At 43.2% G+C, this 27,503-nt stretch overlaps 2 protein-coding genes across 3 annotated transcripts in view; one reads left to right on the forward strand and one right to left on the reverse strand.

The window, feature by feature from the left end:
• The window catches only part of IKZF5 (IKAROS family zinc finger 5), a 10,924-nt gene extending 9,727 nt beyond the window's left edge, over positions 1–1,197 (reverse strand). Inside the window, exon 1 of one of the 2 annotated variants that reach the window (XM_018553706.1) lies at positions 1,002–1,197. The gene's annotated coding sequence lies outside the window, so the exon portion shown is untranslated. The remainder of the gene's footprint in view (positions 1–1,001) is intronic. The other variant, XM_018553707.1, reaches the window with a different exon arrangement.
• Positions 1,198–1,568: 371 nt separating this feature from the next.
• Positions 1,569–17,893, forward strand: ACADSB (acyl-CoA dehydrogenase, short/branched chain). The gene is made up of 11 exons (XM_018553677.1): positions 1,569–1,618; positions 2,701–2,863; positions 3,822–3,922; positions 4,612–4,818; positions 5,625–5,795; positions 8,877–9,002; positions 9,715–9,807; positions 11,295–11,384; positions 12,538–12,675; positions 16,443–16,542; positions 17,579–17,893. The coding sequence occupies exons 1-11, from the start codon at positions 1,589–1,591 to the stop codon at positions 17,647–17,649; spliced, it is 1,290 nt and encodes a 429-aa protein (XP_018409179.1). The 5' UTR covers positions 1,569–1,588; the 3' UTR covers positions 17,650–17,893.
• The last annotated feature ends 9,610 nt before the right edge of the window (positions 17,894–27,503 follow it).

Below are 27,503 nucleotides of genomic sequence, written 5' to 3' on the forward strand. Positions count from 1 at the left end.
GAGATCTCTGGGGTAAATTTTGTCCCCCCCCCCCCCCCAACCCCTCGCTTTCATCCAGTGCGATCTGATTTTCTAAGACCACATAGAATGAACTGCGATCCCTAGATGTCCTCTACAGTGACCCCTCAACGAGTCTGAACTGATAGGAGTGTGCTGGGAATCAGATCAATGTCCTGCGCTAAGGACACATTGCTGAACCCAAGACTGTCCCTGGAAGGAACCCCAGAATGACTATGAAAAGACCACCAGAGCTGTTCCTAGAAGGAACCCATGACTGTTCCTGGAAGGAACCCCAAAATGACCCTGAAAAGACCCTAGGACTGTTCCTGGAAAAAAAAAACCCAGAGTGACCCTGAAAAGACCCCCAGGACTATTCCTGGAAGGAACCCCAAAATGACACTGAAAAGACCCCCTGGACTGTTCCTGGAAAGAACCCCAAAATGACCCTGAAAAGACCCCCTGGACTGTTCCTGGAAGGAACCCCAGAGTGACCCTGCACTGTCCATGGAAGGAACCCCAAAACTGTTCCTGGAAGGAACCCCAGAGTGACCCTGCACTGTCCATGGAAGGAACCCCAAAACTGTTCCTTGAAGGAACCTCAGAGTGACCCTGCACTATCCGTGGAAGGAACCCCAAAATTGTTCCTGGAAGAAACCTGAGAAGCCCCTGAAAGGACACCCAGAACGGTCCCTGAGAGGACACCAGGAACTATGCCAGGCAGGACCACAACAAATGTCCCTGGGAAGAATTCCAAAATGACCATTAAAGGACGCTTAGTGGCCGTGGACGAAACCCCAGGACTGTCCCTGTAAGGAACCACCGTGACACTGGAAGACCCCCAGAACTGTTCCTGGAAGCACCCACAGTGACCCTGAAAAGACCCTCAGAGCGGTCCCTGGAAGGGAACCCCTGCTTCTACCATCACACTGGATCATTGTTGTGAAGCCTGGTATGACGTCACGCCCCCTCAGGCCCCGCCCCCCGCGGTTTCTGCACCTTACCGTCAGCGGGAGCTTCTTCCAGGCCGGCTCAGCATTCCGCCCGCAGCCTAGCAAGGGAAGCAGCCGCAGGTCTCTCGGGCCCGTCCCCAAAGCTCTCCACTCTTCTCGGGGCCCCGAAGCCGACCTCGGCACGCAGGCGCAGAGCGGGCCCCGCCCCCGTGACGACAAGAATGCATCTCCATGACGCTAACACGGCGCAGGGCTTGCTGGGAAACGTTAAATAACGCGTGAATTCTAGAAATAACGGGATTCCACTTCCATTGCGAATAAACGGTATTATCAATTCTATTACACTCGCCCTATTTCCAAACACTAGAGCTCTGCCGGGTCGGAGAGGCTTGGAACGCAAACCCAGGCGCCTGGCCTCGCGAGAACTTATAGCACTGGAAGTGTAGCTTTGTGTGAAATCTCGCGGGCGAAGGGGCGAGCAAGCGATAGCCTAGTTTTGGCGGAAGTCTCGCGAGAAGAGGCGTTCAGGCGACAGCTAAGCTTTTCCGGAGATCTCGCGAGAAGAGGTGCGTAGGTGACAGCCAAGCTTTGCCTGAAGTCTCGCAACTTCGCAAGAAGAGGCGTGCAGGTGACAGACTATGGCTGCAGCGCTGTGTCGTAGTGCCCAGGTGAGAAGGACACACAGGCAATGACAGCTGGTACTATGTGACCTGTCCCTGCTGAGTTCACACATACACCACTGTCACCACAATTCCAGGGTCACTGTCACATGACAAGATCAGATGCAACAAACAACCCTCCACCCCATTGTCTGCATGGGAGATGCAACAACACGACCCCATGAAAAAAACCTTTACATTAAGAGCACCCCTTCACATCAGAGCCCCCTTTACATTAGGAGCACCCCTTCATATCAGAGCCCCCTTTACATTAGGAGCACCCCTTCACATCAGAGCCCCCTTTACATTAGGAGCACCCCTTCATATCAGAGCCCCCTTTACATTAGGAGCACCCCTTCACATCAGGAGCTCCCCCTTTATATTAGGAGCACCCCTTCACATCAGAGCCCCCTTTACACCAGGAGCACCCCTTAACATCAGAGCCCCCTTTACATTAGGAGCACCCCTTCACATCAGAGCCCCCTTTACATTAGGTGCTCCCCCTTCACATCAGAATCCCCTTTACATTAGGAGCTCCCCCTTCACATCAGAATCCCCTATACACTAGGAGCGCCCCCTTCACATCAGAACTCCCTTTACATTAGGAGCCCTTCTTCACATTAGAACCCCCCTTTTATATCAGGAGCTGCAGCGTGGCTGAGGGTGAGAGGAGAATCGGGCTTGGATGGAGGAGAACTATTGTCCTATTCTGATTGCATCCCACCCTCCCTGGATTAGCATCATTCGTTTCCATGGCGCTGGTAAACATTTTGAGGCCCCCCTCAGGAAACTAGAAGGCACCCCAGAATGCCTTCTAGTTGAGAAAGGCTGTTGTAGGCTCTGGATGAGAAAGGCTGTTGTAGGCTTATGGCCTGTTCACAGTAGCTGCATGCTGAAGGAAAGGGAATCGGTCATGTCCATGTATGGAGACCGACACTGCTGACCTCTTCCTAAAATGCTTGTTGCCTGGCTGTCATGCTGATCCGTTATTTTCAGTACATTCTGAGTCTCTGAGCTGGGCCAAGAATGCAGATAAGGAGTACTGACCTTGCTGGAAATGATGATAACATGTCTCACTTTGTGTTTTTCAGCTCCTGGGCAGAGGGTTTCCTCGCTGCTTGGTCACAACTCAGAATGTCCATTGCCGATGGCGTTCCGCAAAAGCAGAGGCGTTGTCTCCGCACCTTGGAGGGGGCACCTCACTCCCTCCCCTGGCAACCTTCACAGAAGAGGAGACCATGATGAGAGACATGGGTATTTAGACAATGATTTGCTCCCACGCAGGGTGTCAGCTCCATTTGTCTGATTGTTAAAGAGCACCCGTCAGCTGTAATAAACATGATGCTCTCGGACAGAAGTAGGCAAACGTTGGTCCTCCAGCTGTGTTGAGAACTACAAATCTCAATTGGGCATTGCAAGACTTTGACAACCACGGGCCTGACTCCTAGAGCCAAAGGCATGATGGGATTCGTTCTTTCATCACAGCTGGAGGGCCGAAGATTGCCTACCACTATTCCAGGACAGGGGTCCTCTAGTCAGCGTGGAGGATCGGAGCGGGGAGGGAATCCCTGTGGGGAGCCGTGACTGACAGTCACCGCTCACTGCAGGGAGATGATCGAGAAGTGAGTGAGTGACGGTATGTGTTCGCTCACTTCCCGGTCTATTGAGCCGATGTGTGACAGTCTCATTGTCACACGTCGGCTCGTCCTATGAGGATTAGTGATTTTCACTCGCCTCATAGTTCTCCTTTAACCATCATTTTGGGAATCTGTTTGGAAGTTTGTTCTCTGGGGATCCTGCCAGTATTGGCACATTCTGCTGCAGCCTGACAATGCTAAGCCACTGCCATCCAATCAAAAGCCTGCCAAGTGCACTCCTTCAGTTAATCATTGGATTGCATAGCAGGTCTGTCAGTTGTTTCATGCAACAGGAGAGAAGTCATTCCAGTTATCCCATCTCTCAGAATCTGATTGCACTTTTGCAAAACACTCTGGGGGAATTTATCAAAACTGAAGCAGACAGAATCCGGAGCAGTGGCCCATAGTAACCCATCAACTTCTATCTGCAGTTTGTTAGAGAGAAGCTGATTGGTTGCTATGGGCAACGACTCCAGATTTCTCTGCTCCAGTTTTGATAAATCCCCCCTCACAGTTGTCATCTGTTTTCTGTGAATTAAACTGTACGTACTAAGCGTCTCTTTTTTCTTCTGCAGTGCGAAAATTTGCCCAAGATCGTATTGGCCCACTCGTAAAAACTATGGACGCCAACTCAAAAATGGATGACTCCGTCATTCAGGGCCTGTTTGAACTTGGGGTCGGTATGATTGTTTATTCTTTCATAGTGTATTTGACTTTGTTTCTGAGGAACAGATCTAGAGATTGTTGTATGGCTGATGAATGAAAATATAGTGCACTTTGTTAAAGGGGCTGCATCCCTCTTGTGAACAATGATTACTCAGGGGTGTGGACATTTAAAAAAAAAAAATTACTTGTCTGTGAACTAAAGCGGCGGCCCAATCTATCCAGATTTATTATGGAGGTAAATTTATATCTAAAGCGTTTTGGACCGGGTAGGGAAGGCCTGGAACCCCTGTGATTGCTGTGTGTGTTCCAGATGGGAAATTCGCCCCTCTATGCATCCTGGTAACCATTGTCTCTGGGACTGAAAGGGAGGGAGAATACAAAATTTGGAGTTGCCACCAGAACAAGAAATAGAGAGTAAATCTTCCAATGGGGACACTTCGGTGACAACTGTCTAAGTGGGCATTTCCCTCACTTTGGGGAGATTTCCTCTCACTTCCTGTTTTACCTATCAACGGGGGTCATATACTGTTAAAGTCAGCAGGACTGATTTCAGCTAATGCGTGGTCAGGGATTCATTTTCTCTATTTGTCCTGGTGATCATTATGATGGAGCGTGATAGCTGCTCATGTAAACAAAGGATACCGTTGTGTGTTTTTCATCATATTGAACCAATACATATCCCGATCTTCTACCTTTCAGCTAATGGGAATAGAGGTGGATCCTAAGTATGGCGGCACTGGAGCATCCTTTTTCTCAGCCATTCTGGTGATCGAGGAGCTGGCTAAAGTAGACCCATCCGTATGCATTGTATGTGACATCCAGAACACGCTCATCAACGCCTTGTTCACCAGACTGGGGACAGAGGAACAGAAAGATACCTACCTGCCCAGGTTGTGCAAGGACATGGTGAGAGCCTGCTGGTTATCTGGGCTATGGGAACTAGTCAGCTTTCAGATACAGACCACTGGAGGAACTTCCAACAATGATGACACAGCATTCTAAGTCGATGTTTACCGAGATTTCAAAACTCAATCTGTTAATTACCATATTGGGATACATTTCAATGAAAGAACAACTCCAGGTAAAAAATGTATTAACCCTTTCACTGGGGCTTCCCTCCACATTGCAAGGGTTAAGTGCTCGTTTTTGCCTAGGGTCAAAAATAACAAAGTTATAGTCACCCGATCCACAGCCAGCTGTGACAGTGCTCCCTCCTGCCTGTCTCCTCCTGCAGCAATAGTATGTCCCTCGGCATTCTCACATCCAATACAGTGTATAGAATGTGATGACTCGGGGACCTTAGACTGCTGCAGCAGAGGGGATGAGAGGCTCCAGGGACCAGTCTAAGAGCCAGCTCGGAGAATCAGGTGAGTATAACATCTTTATTTTTGACCCTAGGTAGACAAGAGCATGTAACCCTTACAGTGCCAGGCTAGCCCCATTGCAAGGGTTAATATATTTTTACCCAAAGTTCTGCTTTAAAATGTTTATTCTGTGTGGGGTTTTTTTGTTTTTAATGTGGTGCAAAGCGGAAGTCCTTTTTAAAAAAAAAAAAATGCTGGCAGGCTTATTATGACAGAAGAGACTCTATGTGTGGAAGCAGATTAATATGACAGGTTGGTTTGTTTTTGTCCTATAGGTAGTCTGTGTTTAGAAGTGTTCCAACTATGTAGACTGTCGCGCATGAAGCTGCATTTGTACATTCTTCACAGGTGGGCAGTTTCTGCCTTTCAGAAGCCGGTTCTGGCAGTGACGCTTTCTCCCTGAAGACCACGGCTCAGAAACACAAAGATCACTACGTGATCAATGGCTCCAAAATGTGGATCAGTAATTCCGAACAGGCTGGAGTCTTCCTCGTCATGGCCAACGCGAATGTCTCTGCAGTAAGTCTTCCGTCTCCTCTTTTATCTCTAGGTCGTAGATGTTGTACCCGCTCTTTTACAGTACAACCCGATTTAATTATTGGTGTACTGTCGAATGTTTACACAAGATAAGTTATTGCATTTTCACCCATCCAGACATTCAGTAAAGTCCTAATAAAAAAAAAAACACCATCAGAAAAATGTACTGATCAGCTCATACCACAGTATATAATAAAATGTATACAAATATAACTATCCAGATTCATTTGTTTTTGCTACAATAAATTAACCATTCAATTATGTTGATTTTATGAAGTGTCTGTTAATTTTTAGTAGGGTTGCACAGATACCAAGTACAGTACTCGGTACGAGTACATGTACCGATACTTCTGAGCTCCAAGACTAGACTAGAGAAAAATTCAAAAATTAGGAGGCAGCTATCATTTGTAAGGAGCACACGGAGCTCCTGGGATTTGTACATCTCTCTTTTAATGTACAATTTTGTTTTTATAAATATAAATAAAGTGATGCACCGATACCAGTTTTGCGAGTACTGGTACTTGCCGAGTACTGACAAGTACGAGTACTGATACATTTTTGTTTATTGTCGTGTGACAGTTTTTCTAAAACAATACAGACTAATGATTTCAGGACGGTGGTGGAGTGCCAGAGCCTGGTCCCAGCTGCAACCCTGGTAGTTCTCATGAAAACGCCTAGTACTCGAAAAGTATCTGTGCATCCCTAATTTTTAGCAAGAACCATCAAATCATGATATGGATACATGTGTACCTGCGCACTTGCTTCAGTTCGGTGCTTTAAAAAAGACTAGGGATGCACCGATATATCGGCGGCTGTGCCGCCCCAATGGGGCATAAAAGTTTTATATAGATGAGAATTTATATAGATTGTTTCCCTATACCTTTTTCCTATGGACGTTTTTATATGTCTAGTTCACATGCTGCCATCTAGTGGCCTTTTGTGATTTTGCACCTGTTTTTCTGTATTCCTTCCCTCATGTGATGACAGTTGCTCTGTATGTAAGCCCCACCCTTCTTCTTGTTGGTCAGTATTTCCTGTGTCATGGCAACAGCTAACAGGCCACATGCAATCAGGACACATGTACTCTGCATAGTACCGTAGGAAAGGCATCATCTTTTGACCGCATAATACTGTAACCATCCATCTGCTGTTATCCTATTGTCTTCACGTTCAGAATAAAGCAACCTTTGTGGACGAACACGGTATTGGTGAGTTCAGCTATCTGACAAGGATTGTCCCCAGTGATTGTATCTGCTTATACAGGCCAGGCTTAGAGGTCTCACAAGGGATATATCACTATCACAACAATCGGAGTGAGAATAGCGGCCGAAACATATCGGCCGACAATGGCACTTTTGGCAAAATGCCGAAAGTGCAATTTTTTTGGCCAAAATAGCAGTGTATCCGTGATTTCTCTCCTCCCCGCTGGACGCTGCTCTGTGTCCCAGCTGGGAGGAGAGAAACTGCCACAGGAGGCTGAACGGTGCAGGAGGAGAGTGGCTGTGTGGGTGGAGACAGCTGTCACAGGAGGCTGAGCTCTCCTCCCGCACTGCCCCACCCAGCTTCCTGTGACAGCGTGTCAGGAAGGAGAGCAAGTACAAGCAGTCATTGATCAGTGATCGCAGTGATAATTGAGGACATAGTATGTTTACTGTGTACCCAATTATGAATGAATGGGAAGTGATCTACATCACCTCCTGTCCATTCATGATTGTGGATATAGTAAATATACTCTGTGCTCATGTTATGAATGAACAGGAACACTCAGTATAGAGGATTCCTGTTCATTGATAACAGGGGCTGCAGATAAAGAGATTGAGGACTCTGTGTCCTCAATCTCTTTTCCTATTTTAAAAGGGAAATATCAGTGGTCTGTTTAGACCCCTAATATTTCTCCGAAGCCCCCAACAATAAAGTAAAACATAAAAATATTTAATAAAAATAAATTTAGAAAAATTAAAAAGTTTATAAAAAATAAATAAAAATAAAACATTTTAAAAAGTTAGAAAAAAATAAATTTTCGGTTTCGGCTTGACATTGTTTTTCATTTTGGTTTTGACATTTTTATTTCGGTGCACCTCTAAAAAAAAGACTAAAGCCGTCGGATCAGCATGAAAGCTGTTAACTCTCAGATTTAAAAAAAAACTTTGCCTGTTTTGGATAATAAAAGTTGCCCTTTTGTATGGTGTGGTGCATTTGGGACTCCCTTTGCTCTAACTGCCCTAAAATTTCTAACTTGGCCTATTACCAATGAAAGCGTATGTCTGAGCAAAATAAAAGGAAACATAAGTACATTGCTCCGATGTCCCCATGCGTTATATCTGCAGGTAGAGTCTGAAAGTCATCCTGATGATCTGCCAGAAATCTAGTGAGTTTTTAACTTTTTTTTCTGGATACAATACAATCAGTGAATGAACTTTGCCACCCGAGGACAAGAAGGGTAAAAAGTTTATTAACCCTTTCAGTGCGGCTATCCCCCCGCACTGCAAGGACTAAGGATTAGTGGCAGAGTCACCAGGTAAAATATAGAAAAGTAAGGTTTGATAAGCAGCAGCATGTTATATTTTTGTTCTTGGGTTTATATACACTTTAAGGTCACCTGCATAGAATCAAAGTCATGTCTCTCATCTAGTTGTATAAGCTGACTATTTGTGGCCCCATTTAATAAGTGAATAGGACCGATCTCATAAATCTTGTCATTCCTCTGTGAGGCTCATGCAATCTTCTGCTGCCGGGAGGCGCTATACTCTACAATGACAGCTGTCACTGGCTGCAGCTGTTTGCAGGCCATTCACATGTAATCTCACATGTTGTGATTACCTGCGGATGTCTGCGCCTGGATGCGGACTGATTTGACATTTGCATGTATTCACAACTCGCATGAACAACTCGTGAACAGCGCGAGTGTTAATGAGGCCAGTATGTGATGTGCACAGCAGAAGGAATGTACAGCTGTGTTTTTCAGCTTCCTGATAAGAAGGCTGTGAGATTACTGTTTGTACTGGTAACATTTTTGCAGATATTTTACAACTATTTGAATGATAATGATTTTGTGTATTTCAGGGATACAGAGGCATCACATGTTTCATAGTGCCTAGGGACACTGAAGGACTTCACATTGGAAAGAAAGAAGATAAACTGGGACTCAGAGCTTCATCAACCTGCAGCCTGTCATTTGATAATGTGAAGGTACAACTGAGAATAGGTGTCTAATCGGAAGGTGCAATTATGTTTTTTAATGGAGTTGTGAATCCTTTATCTAATGATGTCTGTGAATAAATCATAGTTGATGAAATCCCAGCAAGGAAGAGCAGTTCCCAATATTAAAATGTATTTTTAGTGTTAATGGAGAATGGAAGAGTTCCAACCATGGATGGGTTTTTATTGCTGTCTATGCCCACATCAGCGGCGTTTCTCCTCACTTCCTGTTTCCATACATAACAGGAAATGGGTAATGGGATTTCCTCCTTTTTCCTGTTCTGCTGACAGCCATAAAAATTCATTCTTCCAAGTTAAATAAAAGCCAGGGTCATTCAACTCACTTCCTAGGGGTATGTCATGTTAAAGCGCTGCGTAAACTGCTGGGGCTAAATAGATCCTATATAATAATAATAATAATGTCATACTGCCACCATGGGCTTAAAGGAAAATGCTGCAGAGACCAGCTCCACATCAAGATATAGCAAAAGGAAACCCCTGACCATGGGATGGGACCAAATACCCATAGAAAATAAGGTGTGTATAGTTTTTTTTTTGTTAACCAAAATGGGTGCAGTGGTGTTTCAAGGGAGGCGGGGTCTAGGTGAAGTTGTTAAGATTAAACTGGAGTTGGGCTTTACTTGTAGAGCAGTTGTAGTCTACACCTCTATCTGCAGCTGATCTTGTACTGTGTTCCAAACAGGTTCCAGAGTCCAGTATCCTCGGCGAGCTGGGACATGGCTACAAGTATGCTATAGGAATGCTGAATGAAGGCCGGATTGGAATTGCTGCCCAGGTAATACAACAAGACCAGTGTGCCGTCACTTCAAATATAAATATCCTACAGTTTTGCTTCTAAACACACTTCTGTTGATTTTTTCCTAGAGTTTGTACAGTTACCCTTATCGCATGATAGGCTGTTGTGTCACAATACAGCCAGTTTTTAGTAATACTGTAAAAAGAGCGTACACTGTATATTAACCTGCTGCAGTCAGTCATAACTGTCATAGGGTCAGATGGATCCTGACTGGCTGTCTTTGGTTTCTGCACATTGCATTTTATAATACCCCAAAAACCTTCACTGGACCCTACCAACCTCAATAATTTCAACAGCTACCTCATGTAACATTTCCCCCTCCTCTTTTAGATTGCAAGCCCTCAGGGGCAGGGCCCTCCTTACCATCCTGTCTTGAATTGTATTGTAATTGTAATGTCTTCCTTATATTGTAAAGCGCTGCGCAAACTGTTGGCGCTATATAAATGCTATGTAATAATAATAATAATAATATTACAAGACAAAGATCAGTATTTAGACATATATACTGACAACCCTATAAGTAGTCATTTTCCGAGGGCGTTCACACTCAACTATGTAAATGTATCCCTGTAGTAACTGGCCTGTATTGTATGCATGGGCTGTATCCAGGCTGCCTGCTAAAAACCAAGGTCACAATGGTGGGGTTGTGCCCGTTACTACCCCATAGCAGAGGGACACACTACTGCTTCATAGTGCCTGATCACTTTTTTCACTAGTTTGTTCTAATAAAAAGATACAGATTTAGGCCAATGATTCCTGCCGTGACATAACCAATAAATGCCTATGCTTATCAATAAGTTAAAGTGTATGTCAGGAGAAATAATATATGCCAGACATCTACGCAATGAGTGCACATTTCCACAAGTATTGACTCCTTAAAAGCACTGCAAGTACAAGGATATATCCGTTGACCTGCCAGAAATCCAGTGAGCTCCTAACTTCATCTTCCTGACAACAAAGCGCCTCTGCAACACTGATATCCCAAGCATTGTTATGAGCTCTGCCCAAATCTTCAATGCTAAACTACAGAATCCCTCAGTGCTGCTAAGTCACTGTGTTATTATTATTACATAGGATTTATATAGCGCCAACAGTTTGTGCAGCGCTTTACAATATAATGAAGACATTACAATACAATTCAGGACAAGATGGTAAGGAGGGCCCTGCCCGTGAGGGTTGTGGTCAGCTCATTCATGAAGTTAGGAGCTCACTGACAGATCAGTAGGTATGGATTTCTGACAGATCAGTAGGTATGCTTCTTTACTTGCCGGTATAAAACATGAGGAAACGCACAACTCTTGCAGGGATACAGTTTTTTGTTTTTTTTTAGCCCAGTCATCCACTTTATACCTGTCTTGGTATTTCTATATGGTTCTTTTAAATGTTAGACCTTTCACAGATGATCTGATTATTTCTTATTATTTATTATAGAAACAATCTGATTTCACCCCTTCTGTGTGTTGCAGATGCTAGGGTTGGCTCAGGGCTGTTTTGATCACACTATCCCATACACCAAGCAGAGGGTGCAGTTTGGGAAGAGGATATTTGACTTTCAGGTATGGCGTTATTATTGTTGTTTTTAATGCATGTTATTGCGAGCAGCCATTTTGAACCTGGGGCGTGTGTTATTCTACAGGACACCCATTGACAGTTTGATGCTGTTCTGGAACCCCAAAATCATATCCCAGTAGAACTCTATAGGGCTAAGGTCATATGTACTAATATTGTATTCTCTAATGTTGATTACAGGTCTCTCATTTAGGGATCTCCTACTATCAGTTTGCAGTCCTAAGGGTGGCCAGTACAAGGCAGGGAAATATCTGCCTATCCTCAAGTGAGTTGTCTGGGATGTACAGATGCCGCTGTATTAAAATACCGTGGCATCTGTACATCCCAGACACTTTAACTATGCCATACCTTGATCATTTCTTCTGCTCCTTAGAGTTAGGCTGGGTCCTAAATACTTTTTTTTAATTGTTTTACAGGTTTTTCAGTGTGATTGGATGTAAGCACTTGTAATATTTTCTCCTTCTATCCTGGCACCTCTCATCCTTTGATGAAGAATTGACGTATATGGGCGAATCTGAACAATGCAGTTGTTAGGCACCCTCTCAGATTTCTAGCTCATGTGACCTACAAAGAACGTCATTGTTCATGTGCAGACAGATGTGTATGTTTTACAGTTAGGTTTTCCATCTTGCCTACTTAATATTTGAACGGACAACAGTCAAGCATAAAAGTTCAATATGCTCCATAATAGGGCAGACAAGGTCCCAAGCAAGCTTTCTGTGGAAAAGGCCAGCTTTTGTTTGGCCACCAAGAAAAGTACTGTCCTTCCTTCTGGAGGGTGGCTGCTTTTGTTCCCCATGGTCCCTGTGTGCGTTGTAAAGTAGTCACCGCTCTAAGCTCGCTTCCGTGATAGACTACAATCTCAATACAAATGAGTAAACTGAAGATGACACTGTAGTCCATCACTGGAGTGAGCTTGGAGTGGTAACTACTTTACAACACACACAGGGACCATGGGGAACAAAAGTATCCACTCTCCAGAAGGAAGGACAGTGTCAGCATGAAGTTACTACACCATATTGGGATTTGCTTGTTGTTTTGGCTTCTTTCTATACTTCTGAGTTTTGTTGTTTCCAGGATCTAGCACTAGAGATCAGAGAATAATTGGCCGGTAACTTTCTTTTGTCGTCTTCTGTGCAGGGTATGCAGCATCAGATCTCACACGTGGCCACTCAACTGGAGGCAGCCCGACTGCTCACCTACAATGCAGCCAGGCTGAGGGAAGCCGGTAGACCTTTTAAGAAGGAGGCCTGCATGGCTAAGTACTTCTCCTCTGAGGTAATGCTGTACCATGTGGCATTTCAGTACCTAGTGGGTTAGGTTATAGTGTGTTCAGTCTGAATTTACAAACATATTTGCCTCCAACTCGTGGAGAAACAAAGTGGTCCAGACTGTGACAGACGACTCTCTGTTATGATAAGGGCCAAACTGTGTTACTGTTTCAAAGTTTGCGGTAAGCACTGATGCTCAAAGCTGAACTCCCAACAGTTTCCGTCAGTCTTTTACAGATGTACAGGCTCTGCTTCTGTACTGAAACAGCTCACTTTTATTTCACTGCAACCCTAGGGTTCTTTAGAAGCTGCAGCAAGTCAGATAGAGCCAGTCTCATTTACTGGAGGATTTCCAAGTTGATTGTACGGCCAGATTGTAATGTGTTTGGGGAGCCTAAAGCTGTGTTTCTGTGGTACACACCATGGCATTGTAACATTGTTACTGCCTTGCTAGAAAATTTTAAAGGGAACCTATTATGGAACAACATACCTAAGTGTGAAGCAGCTTACTTCAGAGCAGAAAAGCAAAACCCAGGCAAGCATATTACTGCTACTACAATACTGTTGAGGAGTTAGAGAATGGCTGCTTTCCCCATAGGCATGTAACACCAGTGTATTGCTTTGGGACAACATCTAGATCAGGGGTAGCCAAACTCCGGCCCTCCATCTGTGATGGAACTACAAATCCCATGTGGCATTGCAAGATTCTCAAAGCTACAGACATGACTCCCGGAGAGAGACGCATCATGGGATTTGTAGTTTCACCACAGCTGGAGGGCCGGAGTTTGGCTACCCCTGATCTAGATCCTATGGTTTTCAGGTAATATCAATCTCACAGAAGGCCAATTTAAATAGTTTAGAAGGGCCCATGGTGACTTTAGCTACAATATTTCACATGTCATTTTTACCTGCACTGGAAAAACACTATCTTGATTCTGGTTGATTTCCTAAGGAACACACACAGAATATCAAACCTCTGATTTGTTTCCATCCTCCTTATTATTGGTAACCTTTTTTTTACAACAAGAAGCAGAATATGTGACGTGTGATTTTCAGTCTAAACAGTAATATTTCTGATCAAATAAATGATCTGTAGAAGAAAACTTTCCAAGTCTTGTGTCACATCACATAGTGATTATTTGCTCTGTCTCCACTAGGTGGCACCATATGTACAATTCTACTGGAACCCAACCAATAGATTTGTAGTACATAGCATGACCACTTACGGGGTCATTCAAGACTATTGTGATTGTGACACATCTTCAGATCGAAGGATGTGTTATTTGGAATATTATCTTAAATGTTTCACTTACAATTTTGATAGATTATTTGTATTTCACAATATAGAAAAATTAGATTGCTACTAATAATGAGAGCTTCCATTACACTTGGAACGTTTATTTTATTTTACTTCTTTATCTACTAATCTGTTACATTTTAGAATTATTTTGGGCCAGTGAATTCAACGCTAGCAGTATCACTGCATGTAATTTAATGGTGCCAATCACAAAGCAAACATCCCACGGCTTAGTTTTGGCATTGTTGAGGAGGAGAGGGGGACAGAGATCTAACCGTAGTGCTGAGGTCTGAGATCTACAGCGCTACAGGCACAGTGGGCACAGAAGCTCAGCAGGAGCTAGACTTCCTCCCACAGGTATACTTAAAATTTGCAGTGAGAAGGAGGAAGATCTTCTTATAGCATGTGAGTTTACAGCAAAGGGTCTCCAACTTACTGAACTGTAGTATGTGTGTTGTGCCCAGAGTTTGGATCTAATTTGTAGGGTTTAGATGATGAGGGGATGAGTGGTAGGGTCAGGGACACCTAGAAAAATGCACATTGTGGTTCCAGTGCCAAAAAACATACCCACCAGACATCTTTTCCGGCACACATCTGACTTCCTGTCAGGTCATATCAAACTAAAAACTGTGTTGCATAGTTCTGCTTATACAGGGTATTGGGCTGTACAGCAAAGCCATGCAAATTTCAAATATCTCAAAGTGAACTGTCAAAAATATATAATGTAACAAAATCACCTATAAACTTATAACATAGTTCTTGTAAATGTTACATACTAATAACATAGTAACACTTATAATGGATACAATTTAATTTGTTTGTTTTAGAATATAATAGCCATTTAGTTATGTTTGACTGCTTATCCAGCCCTTCCTCACTTTCAATAAACGAGAACTAAAGCCAAACTTTTTGGGGGGCTTTAGTCCTCTTTTGGGTCACAGGACTATATGTACACATGTGCTTCTGTGACCCAAACTCAGCATATAGCGGGCTACTGACTGCTTTATGCTGACAGCGCAGAGCCGCGCTGCAGCCAGAAAAGATCCCAGCAATATTGTCGGGATCCACCTTTGCCTGATTGACAGCTGGCCCTACCACTCTAGAGGCAGAGCCAGCTGTGCCCGCCCCCTCTCCGTCCATTCCTCCAATCAACACCTGAGGACTGGAGAAGGGAAATCCCCTGCCGGGAGCGGTGACTAACAGTCGTTGCTCTCTGCAGGAGGAAGATTGTGCGCTGAGCGGTTTGTGGTTGCTCAGTTCTCAATCTATAGTGCCGACGTGTGACAGCTGCAATGTCCCATACTGGCTCAAAGTATTGAGAAGAGTATGTTTTACTCTCCCAATACTTCTCCTGTAAGTTAATGAATCGCCTCCACTACACACAAAAGGACATAATACCTGTGTTGAACAGAGTTCATATGTATTGTATATTGCAAACAGAACAGAAAGTAAAGAGTGCGCTGGCCTCAAAGTACATTCCTACGGTTTATTATGAATAAAACATAAATAAATGAACCCGTATATAAGCATAAAACTCAGCTGACCGACCGGAGTTGAAAGGATATAAAGTCCAAAAATCGGCTCCGTTTGCCACTATGTTGGACTTGTATGCCAATATGCTGGCTAATGTCTTTATGGTTGTGAGTATTTATGTTTTTAGGATTATTCAAAGTAAACGGTAGATTGTACTTCAGAAGACCAGTGCGATCTGTCCTTTTTGTTCATGCCGTTCTTTCATGACTGCAGCGTTGTGAGAATTACATTTGGTAATGTATAATGCACCTATAGCTAGAGCATCGGGGGGGGGGAGAGAGATGTCTGCCGCAGGTTGGCCATAGTTCTGTACAAGTGTGATTAAGGTTAACGTCCACCTATTTGTTTTCAGTTTGCAGCAACAGACAGGTTTGTCCTTGGACCACACAGGCCATGAGATAATATTACAGGGGTCTAACAGTTCTAAGTTAACTCATGTCTGGTTCCCCAGTGGTCATGCCCCTGTCCTTTAGCCTCTGCCCCGATTGGATATGCTGTATATGCTTAACATAGCATGTGTAATTAGTTTAGATTGTGGAAAGTTTTGGGTCACAATAACATTCTGGGGTTCTAAATTATAGTCGGTCACTACTACCTCTCCTTCAGTTTAATTTTCTAGAGCTCCCACGGTAGTGGTCTGTGTTAATTGGCTTTTGTTTGTTTCAAATTGGGTTTTGCACTCCTATACAAGCCTATGGCAATGCAAAACACACTTAAAGTGGGTCAAATGCAGGTCAGCGGCACCTGTCAATGAACATCTGAATGTTCTCCGAAGTGATGCCATCAATCAAAGCCTTTCAATGCAGGCCCCAATAGATGCACCGTATAGAGGTTTGCAGTCCTAAAGAAGGCTTCATACAAAGGTTTTTGGGGGGATTTCTGTCCCACAGTTCCTGAAATGCATCCTTTTTATGAACCATCACATGACCATTTAATATCCTTAGGTGGCAGCAATGACAACCAGCAAGTGCTTGGAATGGATGGGAGGTGTTGGCTTCACCAAAGACTATCCAATAGAAAAATATTACCGGGATGTCAAGATAGGTAAGATACCTCACGCTGACCTATAGTACCATGTAATGCCAACACGTGAGCAAACACTTTTTATATATCTCAATCATGTATGTACACCTTTCTATTAAGGGGAAATGAAAGGTTCCCTTGATAGGGGTCCCTCGCACACCCACTGATGCCTACTTTCCCAGCATCCCCTCGGCCCTGTTCGCTTATGAAAGGACTCGGTGTAATCCCTTGTGAAAGTTCTGTGTCAGAGCTTTGCAAAGGTAAATATAAGCGGGTGTGCCTTATCAAGAGAACCTGCCACTTTGCCCTGAATCAGGTCAATCAGATGAATCACTCTTATACCCCCTTACACTAATGATCGGTAGCAGAGGGTTTAGAATACTGCACTTCACTGTAGAAACCGATCTCTGCTGGAGGTGAAAATCAATCAATTGAAATTTTAGAGATAACAAAATGCCTTGGCATCCGGTCATGTGACTGGCTGCTGTAAACTGTTTGGCTGTAGTGTTTTTAGGAAGGCTCGTGTTATTTCCTGTACAGTTGAACTCCTTTAATTTTGTATGTGTGTGCTGCCATGTAGCTGTCAGGTGGTTAGGTTGTAAAAGAGCTAAGTTTTATTCACCATCTCAGAACATCAATATCAAACTTAACACGTACTGGGTCCCAACACCTAGTGCTGCCATTGCAACAGCCAGATGACCAGAGCAGGAATTTAATATGACACATCCATTACTCAACAAAATCGTCATCACTGGAACAACCAATGACTGTGTCTACCTGTTGAAATTTACACTGAGCCTACTCAGCACCCAGGTAAGGTATGTCATTGCCCTGAAACTAGTATGTGGCCCAGGAGGGAAAAAAGGCTGCTGCTCTCAGGGCTTCTTATTTGGATGAGTTGGAACAATTTGCTTTAAAATGTCCATATTCATGAAGCTATGTGAACAAGCTTCTAAAGTTTAGTGATCCCATAATAGGCCAGCGCATTTCATCTTATGTTAATATAGTTGTTTGTTATTAGTATGTTTACTAAGAATGTTTAAAATTGTTTCTGCAGGTACCATTTATGAGGGAACATCCAACATCCAGCTGAGCACAATTGCCAAGTTCATCAATGATGAATACTGACGCCCAGGAATGTCTGAGCCGTCCTCAGGGTTACATTTCCATGAGATTGGACACGTCCTAGTCACACATGAATGTTCTCACCATAATCAATGAGTCTTTTTTTGTTTTTTTGGGTTATTCAGAAAGTGATGACACTACTTCCCAGGTCTGACCCTGAGCTCTTCAATGTTTTCCCAAAAAGGAACTATTATTAAGGAAGACATCCGCTAATTCCAGTGCCAAGAATACACTACGTTCTTTAGGAACTCCTGCCTCTTAGAGGGCCAGTGCACCCAATATAGATATATAGGTCATGAAAGTAGAATGGTGGAGAGAAAACCCACCATTTTCTTATACCGTATATACTCGAGTATAAGCCGTCCCGAATATAAGCCGAGGTACCTAACGGAGGCTCCACAGGCAAGATCCCCCTGATGGAGTACATGCGCCCACCTCCCCATGCCTAGGAGTCTTTACTCTGCTTCAACCAGAAGACCTCATCAGGCTGGTGATGATACACACTGGAAGATTTACGGTTGTTAATGGGATCAGCTTATGTATTAGTCTCCGATATTGTGAGTAAAACGTATTGGGGCACCAGCTCTTGTTCATATAAAATGTTCTCTGCTCTGGTAAGTCAGATGCAGAGATCCCCTCACCAGAGTCCCTAAAAGAGATAAAAGAAGGCATTTGATGATTCAGCCTTCTAGTATACTCAAGAAGAACTGAATTATCAATTTAGATGGGCTGACTCTGTCAACACTGAAAACACATGAAAGCTAAAATGACAGAAGAACCTGTATACGTACATGCCCAGTGGGTGGCGAGTTAAAGGGGAACTAAAGTCTGCATTGTGCTGGGTGGTCTTTTGCCATAAGGTGCAGAAGAGATTACAGAAGAGATGTGTAGAGTCTCTTTAGCAATGAAAACCTGCCAGCTTTGAAACGGCCTTTGGTTCCACTTTGATACTTTGATCACTCAGAGAGCTGCGAGTGCTGCCTCTGTACGGAATTCTAGGTGTGTCAGATAGTGTATGCTCTGCTGTGGTTCCTCCTGGTGACCTCTACATCACTACACATACTTTGTACTTTATTGATGTAGGGGGGGTGGGGGGCGAACAGCTTCATCCATCAGGGAACATGCGTAGGTGTTAATTAGCAGCATCACTCGGAGGTCTTCAAGAGAGCAGTTTGACTCTACGCCGGCCAGACTGATAAGTTGAAGTTTCTTCTTTCACAGGGTGCATTTGCTTTCATATTTTCTCAGTGGCAACAGGATCACCTTAATTGTATCTATTACTATATGCCGTGGTGCTAGCCATTTACTGGGCTTACCCAGTATTAAGCCTATCACCCCCTAGAGACTAGTGACATCTCTGTGGGTTGAGTCATCTTTCTTCTTTGTGAGTTGATCACCAGTATTTTTTCGAATATTTTTTCAATGCTAACTGCCTCATTCACACGAGAAAAGGCCGACATGTACAGCTCCGTGCTCCGTGCACAGCCTGTATCGGGCAGCTCCCGGGAAGGATAGGTGCTACGTGTGATTAGTACGCAGCCCCTGTCCTTCTCTATGGGAGTACGGGGCCGTACGCCGCCCTACGCTCCCCCGCCCTGCACGTCAGTGCGGGTGTCCGTACTCGTACGCTGGCAGGATGTATCCTGTCTGCGTCCGAGACGGGACACCCGAACCCCTATGGACCTGCACTTGAGGTGAGCATAGGGGCGCATACGGCCCCATAGTCCCATAGAGAAGGACCGGTGCTGCGTACTAATCACACGCAGCACCTGTCCTTCCAGGGAGCTGCCCGATAAGGCCGTTTACGAAGCACGGAGCTGTACGTGCCGGCCTTTTCTCGTGTGTATGAGGCCTATAAGTGACAGGTACATTTTCAAGGTTAAAACTACTATAAGGGTCATAATTCAGTTTTTGGTTAAAATCGGCATACTAAATTCCCACCGGCTTCTTCAAATCCTTCCGATGGTAAAATCCCTATGTCTGATTTCTTGTATCGCCCTAGCTTTATGTAAAACAAGGGGGGTCTCACTATTCTTGCTGTTTACATGACAGAGTGCAGCAGAATAAATGAGACACCCCCCTCTGTACTGGGGTTACCTGCTATGGGTGAATTGGGCCTTTATGCTTCCAGTAGTAGGTAAGTCATTTATAAATAAAGATAATCTGGTAATGTTAAGGTGGCCATACACTGTGCAAATTTTGGCCATTCTTGAGGAACCGGCCAAAATTCGCAGAGTGGGTGCCGCTGTTGGCACCCTTTTGGCCGGCATCCCTCCATCAGGTGCTTGAAGGAGCCAATCGGAAAATCTTTGAATGAACAGAGCCGGCAGTCAATGAGCTGCCAGCTCATTATCAGAATACAGGAGCTGGCAGCCACTGTCGGAATACAAAAGGAGCATCGGGGATTCCTCGATCGACGCACTCGTAAAGTTGATGGGGGAATCTGCTCAAATAGAGCAGTATATGGCCAGCTTTAGGGCTCGTTCACACCAGTAGGGTTGGCTGTTGTCCAACACCAGCGCACGCTAATTATGTGCTATGCGTTAAGCGCTGTTTGGTATGAAGGAGCCTAAAGCATATGCAGTATAAGCAGGATATTTGTTACATGATGTGGGCTGTGTTGGAGTGTAGCACTTAACTTGTATCTATGATGAAACATGAAATCCATTAATTAACGTAGCAATCCGGTTTTCTTAATACAGCACCTTTTGTTATATGGAGGAATAAACGAAATGTAATTGTATTTGATGAAGGTGTGTTTTTATGATCATCTATGTGTATTTGTGTTCTAGGTATTCATGTTTAAAATAAGTGGCTGGATTTTAGCTGTGCTGCTGTGAAATCTGAAATTGCCTGTGATTCACCCAGGATTGATTGCACTACCCTGGGGAAATGTCGGATTTCTAAAATAATTCTGGTGCTTGTGGAGGAACCTCATTTTCTGCTGTAGCAAATGGAATGCCTCCCCACATATGTATACAGATTTAAAGCGTATCTCAGGCCAATTTTTTTTTGTTCATTTTGGATAGGAAGGTTTAGAACCCCTGTCAGGTTTTTAATTATGGTCTGTGTCCCTGTTGAGGAGATTTGCTCTCTATTCTTCCTAATGACCATTGTCACTGGAGCTGAAAATGAGGTAACATCCACAATTTCGGGTTGTTGCTGCAATAGGAATAGAGGAGCAACCTTCCAATGAGGACATTTGTTCCATTGACTTAAAATGAATTTGCCTTAATTTTGAGAAATTCAATCTCACTTCTTGCTGTGTCTCAAGACAGCAAGTGAAAGGGAAACTTCCCAATGAAGCAAATATATTAAACAAAATAGTTTGCGCTGGAAGTAGGTATGTCGGCACCAGCCGCAACAATGTATGTATAGATGTAAAATGGAAGGCTTGTATGTTGCGCTCGGTTCAAAATCTATTTGGTTTGTCCGTGATATATCATCAAAACAATAGTTTATATAAGTCGATGTGGTGAAAGGTGATAATACAATTAAATGAACACAATGTATATAAAAAAAAACAAAAAAAAAACTAATGTGTATATACTAAATGTGGATGTGTGATCACAAATGCTAATAAATAAAGTATGTGAAAAAACTAAGTGATGGCTTTTAAGCGGAAGTGACTTGAAAAGTATCAAAAAGTGCTAAATAGCTAAATAGCGCAACATACATTCCCAATGAAGCAGACAGCAAAAAAAAAAGGGGTTTTAACCCTTTCCTTTTTTATCCAATTCTAAAAAAAATGTGTCTTCATGTATGTTTTAGTGGGGGGTGGGGGGGGGTCGGATTTGAATGCAGTAATTCTTTCAATTGAAACTTTTAGTACAAATAATATATGTAGAAATATTGCAACTTGGTAATTTGTTATTAAAAATGATCTCTCGTTTCATCCTGCAGCTGCGTTGATTATGTAACGATGCCGACAAAATGTTACATTGTTTTTAATGTTGAAATCAAGCAGGTGATAGAGCAGCAACTGTCTGTTTGCTTTCCAGCTCTACCTCTCAGCTCAGAGAGTCATCCTCAAAAAAGTAAGTACCTGTCGGTCCTGAAATGTCACTTCTATCCGACTTTGTGAAATGTGAGATCGCTGTCACAAAGTCACATTTCAGGACCGATCAGCTGTTCCAGGGCAGATCGGTTCTCCTGCACATACCATCTGCCTTGGAACAGCTGTGAAAGCGTTGGAGTTCTTCACCTTTTGCCAGTCGCATATTGCACTGGGCGGGATTACGGGAAAATGTGTGACCACGTCACTGGTCACACATTCTATACGCAGCCACAAACTTTGATAGGACACCTGCCCTCAAGGAGGTGACAATCTAAGGCCACAAACTTTGATAGAACACCTGCCCTCAAGGAGCTGACAATCTAAGGTCCCTATATCACATAATCACATACAGGGCCAATTTAGACAGGAGCCAATTAACCTTCCAGTATGTCTGATTATGGAGGAAATGAGAGTTCCCCGGAGGAAACCCACGCAAACACAAGGAGAACATGCAAACTCTTTGCAGATACTGACCTGGCCGGGATTTGAACAGGGGGCCCCCAGTGCTTCATGACAGAAGTGCTAACCACTACGCACCTGTGCTATAATAATTTACCACTGAAAAAAAAACATCTTAAAGCAGATCTCCATTTTTTTTAATTGCCCCCTTCCTCTTATTAACCAAAACATATTTTTTTCAAAGCAATGTTCTTCCTCTCTAGACTCCCAACACTGCCCTCTGAGTGCTGTTCTGCCTCCAGTGTCAGTCCTCTTTCTGGCTGAATGACAAGCAGTGTCAGTTAACCCACTTCCTGTAAGCCTAGGCTGTCATGGACACACCCCCTGGAGGGGCATTATCACGTTGGCCAGGGCTCACAAAAAATGATGCAGAAAACAGCATTCATGTGACTACATGAGCACTGTTCTCTGCATCACAGAGGACCACCCACCGCCGGAGAAGAACAGGAAATGGACCCTGTGTGTCACCCAATCAGTGGTAAGACGGCTAGAAAAAGGTATGCAGAGAATTGTTTCATTTACAGTATATGCATGGGGGGATAAGGCTGGGGTTTTTCATATTGGCTATTCCTGAACAATGAACAAACAAACAAACAGACCATGCTGCAGAATTTATTTTCAGTACCTATACCAGGGGTGGGCAACTCTGGCCCTCAAGCTGTTGTGGAACTACAAGTCCCATGAGGCATTGCAAGACTGACAGTTACAAGCACGACTCTCAGAGGCATGTTGGGATTTGTACAGATGGAGATCGGAAGTTGCCCACCCCTAACCTATGCAATGTTTTAATGTAAAGAAATCAGCTTGCAGTTTGATGCCCCCACCACATTGACACATACACCAGGGTCATTTTTAGGAGGAAGGCAATTTAACAAACATGTAAAAGTATAACATATTAAAGAATACGTCCACAATAATACAAGATTGAAAGTATACAGGAATCCACAAGTCGTTTAACTTCACAAGAATCCTTAGATACCCAAGGCATTTGGCAAACTGATGCAGTAAAATGTTAAATTAAATAATCGTGACCAGATTCTGAATATAAAGTACCACACCCCCTAATGTATCAAGTTAAAAAATAGAGAGGAGGTGGGGCTTTTGCGGTACCAAGTGCCAAAAAACAAACATCACCACATGATAAAACAAGAGTACTTTATTATACAAAGATTAAAAATGTTTAAAAACATAATTGATATGTGCACATTACTAAACAGAAAAACAGATTGATCTCCAAATAACCATTCCAGAGTTGTAATGTGAGGCTAGATGGCCATGACAAACATAATTAGTATAACATGTTCTCGTATACGAATTCCTCTTCTTATATCAGGAATGGTGATTCTCTCTCAATGCGTTTTGCGCTCCAAGCTCTTCCTCAGGAAATAGAGGAGATCCCTCCCAGAGAGTAATACGTGCGCGCCAGGCTTGCAGAGCAAAGGCCCAAGTGTGCCCAAGGACAGAGAGGACCTCCCAATAGAGGGTGGGGAGAGGGTGACAAGCAGACAGCCATCAAAAGCTGAAGGTTATCGAAAAAGACCCAAACGGGAAGACACAAAGAGCACAGTCCGCAATCACCTCCGAGCCGTCAGTGTCCACGCGGTCGCAACTTGACGGCCGCTTCAGTAAAATGGGTCAAAATCAATGGGTACAGAGTAAATGCCACCCGGGAATATCTGGAATCTACACCCTGGTAGAGCAGTATGGTAAAAGGCCAATCCTGGGTTCGTGGACATAATCCCTTACTAATGACTTCAGTGGATTACAAGAGGCAATTTAAAGTATATGTCAACCCAATCACTGAAAACTCATACAAGCTTAAGTATGTTACCATATCTTAAAAATAATTTTTCAATAAAAGAATACCTGCTGATCCCGCCATGAAGGTCCTCATTCAGGTACCTTCTGTTGTAGGGTGACAACGCTCTGTCGCTGTCTTCCAATTGTGGTGTTGCATTGTCACCCTGTCACACGGGCTTTTGGTGGAGACTACAAGTAGCCGTTTCAGCACACATTATGAAGACATGGTCCACTATTGTTGGCTTTTAGACATGTGCGATTCATTTTGTTCCGAATCGAAATTCGGAGATACGTATGTTTCCGAATTACGGATATAACGAATGCAAATGAATCCGGATTTCCGATTCGTTTTTGTTTTTTTGGACGAACTTTTGTTTTTTGACAACAATTGACATTTGAGAACAACAAAACTTTTTTTCTCCTCTTAAATGTCATTTTTCTGCATCGAACGAACGAAAACGAAACAAAATTTAGTACGGATTACCGCTAACGAATTTGGTCCGAATTCCGAAACGAATTGACTTTCGGACCCGTATTCCGAAAAACGAAATAAAGCTAAATCCGAAACAACAAATTTTTTGTTGGCTTTTAAACAATGACAAGTGTTTATGCTATACTGTTATTCCGCAAACTAAATGTCTACTTAGACTGTAGATCTACATTAACGTATCAGTACATTTTTGTGGAAAGGAAGCTGCTGAATTCTATGGGAACTAACAAGTTCCATGTAGATAGTACCCCTGGTAGGATTCAAACACGGGTCTCTGAGCTGCAACACTGGAGTGTTAGCTATCCTACTACTGTGCTGCCCATTTCTGTATTTGTAGGTTAAAAACAGCCCCTTCCCTCCTTTTTTACACGTGTCTCTTTGCTCTTCTATTCGTGGGTTAAATTTGACAGTATAGAGAAGATGCATAATCCTACCAAAGTGATTCTCCCTCTAAGTAGCCAATTAAGAATCCAGCTCTTACAGGCCTAAGTAAAGAGAAAGCAATATCTCAGAAAGAATACATTGGAGAAGAGATTTTTCTTTTCCAGAGAAAGTGTGCTCGGTTATGTGTTCACAATGGGCCTTATATGCTCCTCATTCTTCTACAAAGGTTAAGATGGCTTTATCAGTAAGCTGCAGATATTTATGTTCCAGTTATGTATCCTCAGGAGCGGTGCAGCCTGTAAAGAGCCCAATGAAAGGAAGCCAGTGGGGGATCAGCGTGTTCGGAGGGGGTCTCTTTTTGTGTCTTTTTATAAACTCACCCTTTACTTAATTTCCTCACTGCTAGGCCTGTCCCAGTTAATAAATGTAATTGTCGTCTTTCATGAAAATACTATTATCCTGATCACACGTTACAGTGGCAAAGCGCTTCTCTCTTTAAACACAGAGACTCTCGCCTCTAATTATTCCCCTATCAAGTGGCCGCGGCACAATAGATTTGCGTGTCAGGAGGCGCGAGCTACGAGAGGCAGGCAAGCAGGGAACAATGCCTAGATTACACATTAATTTCCTGCTGAACACTCAAACAATTTGCTATCTTTAAAAGATGAAGGGGAGAGAGAAAATCTTTCCAGCTACGTCCATTTGATGCTCGGGGACTGTCAGGAACATAATGCTGCCGGTAGTTTCATACCAATGAAATCTTTAGAAGTGTTAGATGACCTCTTAGATGTTACCATTTAGTTTTTGCCTTGTTATCATCTGCTAGTAAAGAATATGCTGGAATAGGAGTTCCTTAGAAGGTATTGTAGAGCAGTGGTGGTTTACGGGCAGACCAGGGGTCATGCATGGTCCTCTGGTGCTACCTAGCCCACCCTCCTGACTATGATACATAATATATTGTTAAAAAAAAAAAGATTTTCTTTGATGCCTATAACATTAAATGTTGGTAGGCACAAAAAAATGTAACGTCAAATAGTGCTGTGCATATGTGTTTTGCCCAATATCCAAGAAACATACACACCCATCACACTCCTGACCGCATAAAAAAACCTAATTGTAGGGTGGGTGCTGAAATGACCGCGGATGCCTCCGCAATATAAGTCCAAAAGAAAAAATAGGTCACAAGCACTCCAGCATGTAGAAAAGTCAACGTTTATTAACTTCACAGGTGTCACAGCATCAGATCCAGTGACATTTAATTCCACCAAGCCCTGTCCACTTCCCACCAAGCTCTGCCTCTTCTTACCAATCCCTGACCCTTCCTACTGAGCCCTGCCTCTTTCTCACCACGCCCTACTGTCTTACCACCAAGCCCTGACCCTTTCCCACCAAGCCCTACCCATTTCTAACCAAGCCTTGCCCCTTCCTACCAAGCACTGTCTCTAATTCCTACCAAATTCTACCCCCTTCCCACCAAGCCCTGCCTCTTTTCCATAAAGCCATTTTCCTCAGGTGAAGGGAAAGCAAGTGGGTTCAAAATAGATGTGGAAAATTGTGTTTGATCTCTCCTTCCTGTTTCTTGATATGGGTACAACTTAGCTCTAGCCCAGTCACAGTCCTAAATCCTAGCAAGGATTAACTACAACTAAGGCTTTGTAAATATTTGTTGCATAATGTTAAATAAAATAAACACATGAGCCGCAGTCTACTACTATTTATCTAAAATTGAGGGAGACCATTTTGGCTCTTATTGATGCAATGCGCACCACTCTAAAACTAGAGGATCGGCCTGTTGCTTCTACAACCCAGCTTTGGGTTGTGTAAGAGTCCTAAGGATACAAGGACTTTCCTATTGCACCCACATTTCCAGATATTTCTCCATGTATATTGGAAGCACCCTGATAAGTTATTTGCTTACCCATCTTTATTTAAATGTATATGGTTTTATTTTATCATGTTAGATATTTTATTTTAGGTTAAACTGCTTTGTTGCAGCAAGGCTTCCCTCAAAAAAGCAAGCTTTAGTTTCAGGTGGTATCATTATAGGGTTTTCAATTTATTATTATGTTGATAGGGCCTTTTTAATCTTTGGGGCGCTTAAAGCAGAGCCTTAATATTGTACTGGACATTTGCATCCTTTGAAAGGAAAAAAGTGTAAGAACAGTGTGCACCTAGACCACCTCACAATATATTGCATACATTCAATGCACCCCCCCTCCCCCTCCCATCCCCAATGATAAAATAAAAGGCATGGAACAGTTAGCCCTATGATACCTGACTAAACTGTCCTGCTGACTAATTGTACACTCCTATATTCTCTGCAGTATCCTAATTCTTATAGCAAAACCCCAGCCTGATTTTTTTATAGTAAATTTAGGCCTAGCCTTGCTCATTAAAATGGTAAATTTTTCATTGCTGTATCATTTGTGGTCTCTTAATTCCTGTAGAAAATACTAATCTGTACTCTTTTTGTCTCTTGTACATTTCAGCCTATTATCCCTGATTAAACCTTCTGTTGCTATCCAATATAACATTGCTGTATCATCTGCCTTCTCTTCATTCTTGTAGTAAAACATCTGCCTCTACCTTTTTTCTCTAGTACATTGAAGCCGTATGAAAATACACTTTCCCTGCTGTACAGTATTTTTTTTCTTAATTATCTCTACA

Source organism: Nanorana parkeri, unplaced genomic scaffold (assembly GCF_000935625.1).
Source record: "Nanorana parkeri isolate BGI_ZX_2015 unplaced genomic scaffold, ASM93562v1 scaffold127, whole genome shotgun sequence".
In the NCBI taxonomy this organism is placed as follows: Eukaryota; Metazoa; Chordata; class Amphibia; order Anura; family Dicroglossidae; genus Nanorana; species Nanorana parkeri.